The sequence below is a fragment of the Dendropsophus ebraccatus genome, chromosome 13 (genome assembly GCF_027789765.1).
Source record: "Dendropsophus ebraccatus isolate aDenEbr1 chromosome 13, aDenEbr1.pat, whole genome shotgun sequence".
Classification (NCBI taxonomy): domain Eukaryota; kingdom Metazoa; phylum Chordata; class Amphibia; order Anura; family Hylidae; genus Dendropsophus; species Dendropsophus ebraccatus.
This window is the reverse complement of record NC_091466.1, coordinates 16,025,288-16,031,331: the sequence shown is the minus strand read 5'-3', so window position 1 is coordinate 16,031,331 and position 6,044 is coordinate 16,025,288. Positions and strand designations below refer to the sequence as shown.

Sequence of the window (6,044 nt, the reverse complement as noted above, 5' to 3'; positions counted from 1 at the left end):
TCGTGTCTCTCCCCTCTCCTGTCTCCCCCCACCCTCGCTCCTGTTACTGCTCGTGTCTCTCCCCTCTCCTGTCTCCCCCCACCCTCGCTCCTGTTACTGCTCGTGTCTCTCCCCTCTCCTGTCTCCCCCCACCCTCGCTCCTGTTACTGCTCGTGTCTCTCCCCTCTCCTGTCTCCCCCCACCCCCGCTCTTGTTACTGCTCGTGTCTCTCCCCTCTCCTGTCTCCCCCCACCCCCGCTCCTGTCACTGCTCGTGTCTCTCCCCCCACCCCCGCTCCTGTCACTGCTCGTGTCTCTCCCCTCTCCTGTCTCCCCCCACCCCTGCTCCTGTTACTGCTCGTGTCTCTCCCCTCTCCTGTCTCCCCCTGCTCCTGTCTCCCCCCACCCCTGCTCCTGTCACTACTTGTGTCTCTCCCCTCTCCTGTCTCCCCCCACCCCCCCTCCTGTTACTGCTCGTGTCTCTCCCCTCTCCTGTCTCCCCCCACCCCCCCTCCTGTCACTGCTCGTGTCTCTCCCCTCTCCTGTCTCCCCCCCCGCTCCTGTCAGTCCCCCACTTTGCCCCCAGACAACACGAGCGCCTCCCGATCCCCAACCAAGTTTTTCACAGATGACGCGGACTCACGGTCCTTTAAAAACACTGGGCATGTGAATGAGGCCTAAATGTCTATACGTCTGACTGAGGTTTACTAAACCGCTGTTTTTTGCAGGCCCCATTAAAATTAATGGCAATATATATTTTGGAAATTTCTGCAACTAATCAGCTAGAAGTGAATTGACCCTTAGAAGATGCTTTGTACCTCGACGCTCATAAGCTTCCTCGCTCCTGCTGTAAATTTGCAGTGTTCTGACAAGGTTCGCTGTCGCAGCTCCGCACCGACAGATATTCTATCACTTCTCGACCTTCTGAGTGCAGATCGTCGCTTCCTACTTCCATTTTTTTCCCATGAAATGAAACATCCTGTTTACTTTCCGGTCGAATTTTCTCATTTGCAAAAACTATTTTTTCCTCCTTTCCCAATGAATTATTTTGGACGGGAATGTTTAGTTTTTGTGGGTTAGAAAATTCCTCTTCTTTGTAATTCCCTTCTGAATCTTTAACGGTGACTTTATCTTCGAGACTTTTCTGCGGAATATAAAGAGGAAACTAAATATAAAGGGAAAATACAAGATATATTTAACCAGGACCAGATTTGATGAGACGGCCTCATGTGACCAAATTACGGCTTCATACAAACTCAAGTTGTACATAGCCATAATATAAGCCTGTGTGCTTCCATATGGCCCCCATACACCCCTGCACATTGGTATCTTCTGTCTGTACCAAAGGTAAAGCTGCTATGTGTGATTACCTGAACATATGTCAGAAGGACATGCTTAGTACAGTACTCTATGGGATAGAACCACGGGGACTTCGTGTGCTGCCTCCTGCACACAATGCAGCCATATGCATGAGACATACATCACTAAATATCATTCAACCTGATTAAAATGTATAAAATTCAGTGTTTAGTTTATCCCCTTCCTTGCTGAGATGCTGCTCTTCCTTTCCTTTCTGCTCAAATAACACCTTGTAAACCAAGTGCATGAGTAACCCATTCTCCCTCTATATGCCATCTAAGAAAAGTTTGCAAATTACTTCTATTCAAAACTTCTCCAGTCTTCCGGTACTTATCAGCTGCTGTATGTCCTACAGGAAGTGGGTATTCTTTCCAGTCTGACACAGTGCTCTTTGCTGCCACCTCTGTCCATGTCAGGAGCTGTCCAGAGCAGCAGCAAATCCCCATAGAAAACCTCTCCTGTTCTGGGCAGTTCCTGACAAGGACAGAGGTGGCAGCAGAGAGCACTGTGTCAGACAGGAAAGAATACACCACTTACTGCAGGACATCCAACAACTGATAAGTACTGGAAGACTTGAAATTTTTTAAATATATTACATATATATATATATATATATATATATATATATATATATATATATATATATATTTCTCAGACCAGTTAAGGATTCTCCACATTCTAGCATTCTACATTACTAGTCATAAAAAACAAAGAGCTTTACTTCCTTTACTGCGAAGAATCCCAGTGAAATAATATGGCTTACCTGTACAGCAATGTCCTCTGGCAAATAAGAATGCTCCTCGTGTTCTATACTATACCATCTAGAAGTAAATAATAAAACATATATTAGTTAGTCTTGGTATTACAGAGTATAAGTCTTAAAAGGATTGTCCAGAAAAAGGCCAGGGTGCCTTAGGAGGCATTGGAGGAGAAAAACAGCAAGCACTAAGTAGAGGAGGGGATTGTATGGACACAGCGGCAAGGGATCAGCACAGGTGAGTATCAGTTCTTTTTTATTTTTAGGCCAGCATAACAAATTAAAAATTCTGCACCAGGTTACCCCTTTAAATAAATATCCCCACTTAGTAAACCACATTTCACATCACTTAGGACACTGTTGGTTCCATTTAGATGCATTTAGTACCTTCTTGTTTTGTCCACCTGTTTTGCCTCTGTGCTGGCAATGGCTGTCAGGTACCCAAGTGTGGCAGCCGCACTAAATGCTGCCAGTTTTACTACAGTATCCTGCTGTTAGTGCGTGCCTAGGTACTGCACAATGCAATTGTAGGATTTGTGTTACAATGTTGCAATGAGACGCTGCTGCATAAAGAGGGACCAAAAAAGGGTATAATTATATATTGATATAATATAATATAAGTGACCAAATATGGTGCCAGAAGAATCTGTTGTGAGCTGAGATTAAAGAATTAGTTCAGATTAATTTCCTTAAAAAAATCCTTGCATATGCATTTTTCAGGATTTGTTTTGACCAAATCACTCAAACAGGAGCAGGGACCCCTGTCAAAAGACAGAAGTCCCTGCACCTGTACACTGTATGCTTTGCCACCAAGTCTCTATAACTAGTTTGTTCCTGCTCAATCAGTCTGGCACATCTGACAGACCACAGAATGGGAGACTGAGCAATATTAAGTTAGAGGAAATTAGGGTATACCTAGGCTATGGAAGCCACCTACAGGTGCAGGGACTCCTCAAAGGCAGAAGTTCCTGCTCCTGAACACAGGCCTATAGTAAGGTGGCAACATGCTTTGCATCACTAATGACGCTTAATACAGCCTGTATGTCACCTTTAGGGGGTCTCAGCAGAGGTCCCGAGGGGGCCGCTGAAAAGAAGTTTTGCACAGGGTACTATCTGCCCTAAGACCTGCCCTGCTTACAAGTATATTCACAGGACCATGAACTCTGCTCCCGACCCAGCAAGTCTACAGCTGAATCCAAGCTGGCCATGAAGTCCAAAAATTTAGAGTAATTTCTCCTGGAACAAATTTCAGGAGTGTCGGTCATTATTAGTTAGAAGTGCTGCAGAGCAGAAATCCTTATGCAGCCATCATGATACAAGCCATCAGAATACCACCTGACTCTGTCAGTATGTTTATGCTGTCCCATCTCAGGGAAGCATAAAATAGTGTGCAGCTGATTTGGAGACGTCTCTGAATAACATGGACGATAAGTAGTCGTCTCCATTATGTGCATGAGCTCAGTAGTCCTGGATATTCATGAGAAGCAGAAAACTCCACCCACCAGCTGCTGATTGACAGTTGCCTGCCTATATACAGCATGGATAGATCAGCAGCTGGAGGGCGGGGGGAGGGGTGTGGCAGGAATCCTATTCTCCTGCATATTAGAAGAACGTCTGAACATAATGATGTAAGTAATACACATTTCTGTCACTAGTTTATGCCGGCCTCATTTAAGGCGGCATAAACTTAGTGACAGATTCCCTTTAAACCAGATTAGATGAGTTTTGGTCCCAAATTTTTGCAGAATGACTGTATAAAATAGGTGTCCCCATTGAGGTTTATAAGTTAAGGTTCCACAAGCTCCAGCATGTCAGGCTAAAAAAAAAATATAGGTTTTATTTTTAACCCGTGTGAAACACATAGATCCCCCTGGTCCTACAGCGCTGAACAGCAGGACGCAGAATTTTTGAGCATTCATCGAGCTCCGGAAAAGAAAGATGTAAATGACAATGGGAGCAGCGATCAGAAATTGCCGGTTGGATAGAATCTTGTAGAATAGCGCTTGTTTGTTATGTTCCTAGCATTTACACCCCGAGGAATCCAGCAACGTCCCACTGAGACCCAGGGACGTCTATTGTTAGCTCGACAAGGCAGCGTGCGGCATGTAACATATTGCTAATTATCTGGGAAGAACTGTACCTTGTTCCGAACATGTAATTGAATTGTGCACTTCTACCGTGCAATGACTGTGTCGGCTTTTCATCTACAATGGTGTTAGGTTAGGTGAAAGCTACGTGGGGCCGTTCCATTACGCAAGGGACCGGGTAACCGCTCAATATTTCCATATGGAAAAAAACATGTTGCAGACAAACATTGTAGAAAGTCAAAATTTGGCACAGGCAGCATGAATCCATGGTCCTTGTGTGGACAGTTCTAGCTGGAGAAGATGTAATGGTGGGGGGGGGGGGGGGGGGAATGTTGTTTTGGTGCACTAGTAAATGGATATCTTATTTAAAGGGGTACTCCAACATTTTTTTTTTCTTTTAGACCAACTGGTTGCAGAAAGTTATATAGATTTGTAAATTGCTTCTATTTAAAAATCTCCTGTCTTCCAGTACTTATCAGCTGCTGCATGTCCTGCAGGAAGTAGTGTATTCTTCCCAGTCTGACACAGTGCTCTCTGCTGCCACCTCTGTCCATGTCAGGAACTGTCCAGAGCAGGAGGGGTTTTCTATCAGGAGTTGCTACTGTTCTGGACAGTTCCTGACATGGACAGAGGTAGCAGCGGAGTCAGACTGGAAAGAATACACCACTTCCTGCAGGATATACAGCAGCTGATAAGAACAGGAAGACTGGAGATTTTCAAATAGAAGCATATCAAATCTATGAATTTTTTGAAAAGAGTTGATTTGAGAGAGGAAAAAAATTCGCTGGAGTACCCCTGTAAGCAATGTGACCAACTAATGCAGTAATGCTTGCTTATGTGCACACTACGGATTCCGAGCTAAGAACATCAAGTGGATTCCGCCGTGCGCCACCACACGCCCCTGCCTGAAGTTCCACCAATCCCATAGGCTCCATTCTATGCTTAGGCAGAGTCCGCCGTCCACCCAAAGGATTGACATGTATATATTGTTAGCGATGTCTGTCCAGCCCTTGCTATATGTAGAAAGAAATAAAGTATATACTTACCTCTCCACACCCCCTGTGTCCTCCTGCCTGTTTCCCACTGCCCAAAGCCGTCTGAAGCTTCTAAACCCGTCTCTGAAAAGACAGGTGGCTCAGCCAATCACTAACCGAGACGGGACAGCACCATGGCCAGCGACTGGCTAAGCGACCTGTCACTCTAGAGACAACCATCACCAGTCAGGAGGACACCAGGCAGTGGGAGAGGTAAGTATACATCTTTATTATTTTACACAGTCATCAGCCGTCAGCTGTGCATCGCTATTACATGCAGTGATGCAGGGATGGCGGCCGATGATTTTTAAACATGTTAAAAGACAATGATCAGCCGATGATCGACTCTTTGGCTGATCGTCGTCTTTATTACATGGAGCAATAGTTGCCCAAATCGGCCTTATTCGGCAGATAATCGCTCCTTGTAATAGGGCTTAAAGTTCTCATGCCTTCACAGCTGCTCTTTCCCCTTTGGCAGGAGGAGACAGTCAGTAAGACAATGCACAATCAACAAGGTTTATATAGTCATGGATCGTCTTAGGTGAGTTTTCCTTGCTTCCCGCTTTGACAGTCCCCAGATCCTAACCCTATAGGCATCTCTGAGACAAGTTACTGTAGGATGAGCTGTTTAGAGCATGTCAGGAACACCCTGTAATGTACGGCAAGTGCTAGAAGCAATCTTGTCCACATGGGCCGATATTCGTGCAGAACATTCTCAACACCTTATTGACACCACAAAGTATTGCTGCGATTCAGAAGAACATAAGTGGTCCTCAATGAGTCTCTCCAATAAAGTAGACATATTATAGTACATATATACATGTTTTAC

The 6,044-nt window shown here is 45.0% G+C and overlaps 1 protein-coding gene across 1 annotated transcript in view; it reads right to left on the bottom strand.

The window, feature by feature from the left end:
- Window positions 1-553: 553 nt before the first annotated feature.
- The window catches only part of CCDC9B (coiled-coil domain containing 9B), a 41,965-nt gene continuing 36,474 nt past the window's right edge, over window positions 554-6,044 (bottom strand). The window contains exons 12-13 of the mRNA XM_069949540.1: window positions 2,101-2,158; window positions 554-1,122 (exon numbers count right to left, since the gene is read on the bottom strand). Of these exons, the coding sequence (XP_069805641.1) occupies window positions 805-1,122; window positions 2,101-2,158 (376 nt within the window). The 3' untranslated portion in view covers window positions 554-804. The remainder of the gene's footprint in view (window positions 1,123-2,100; window positions 2,159-6,044) is intronic.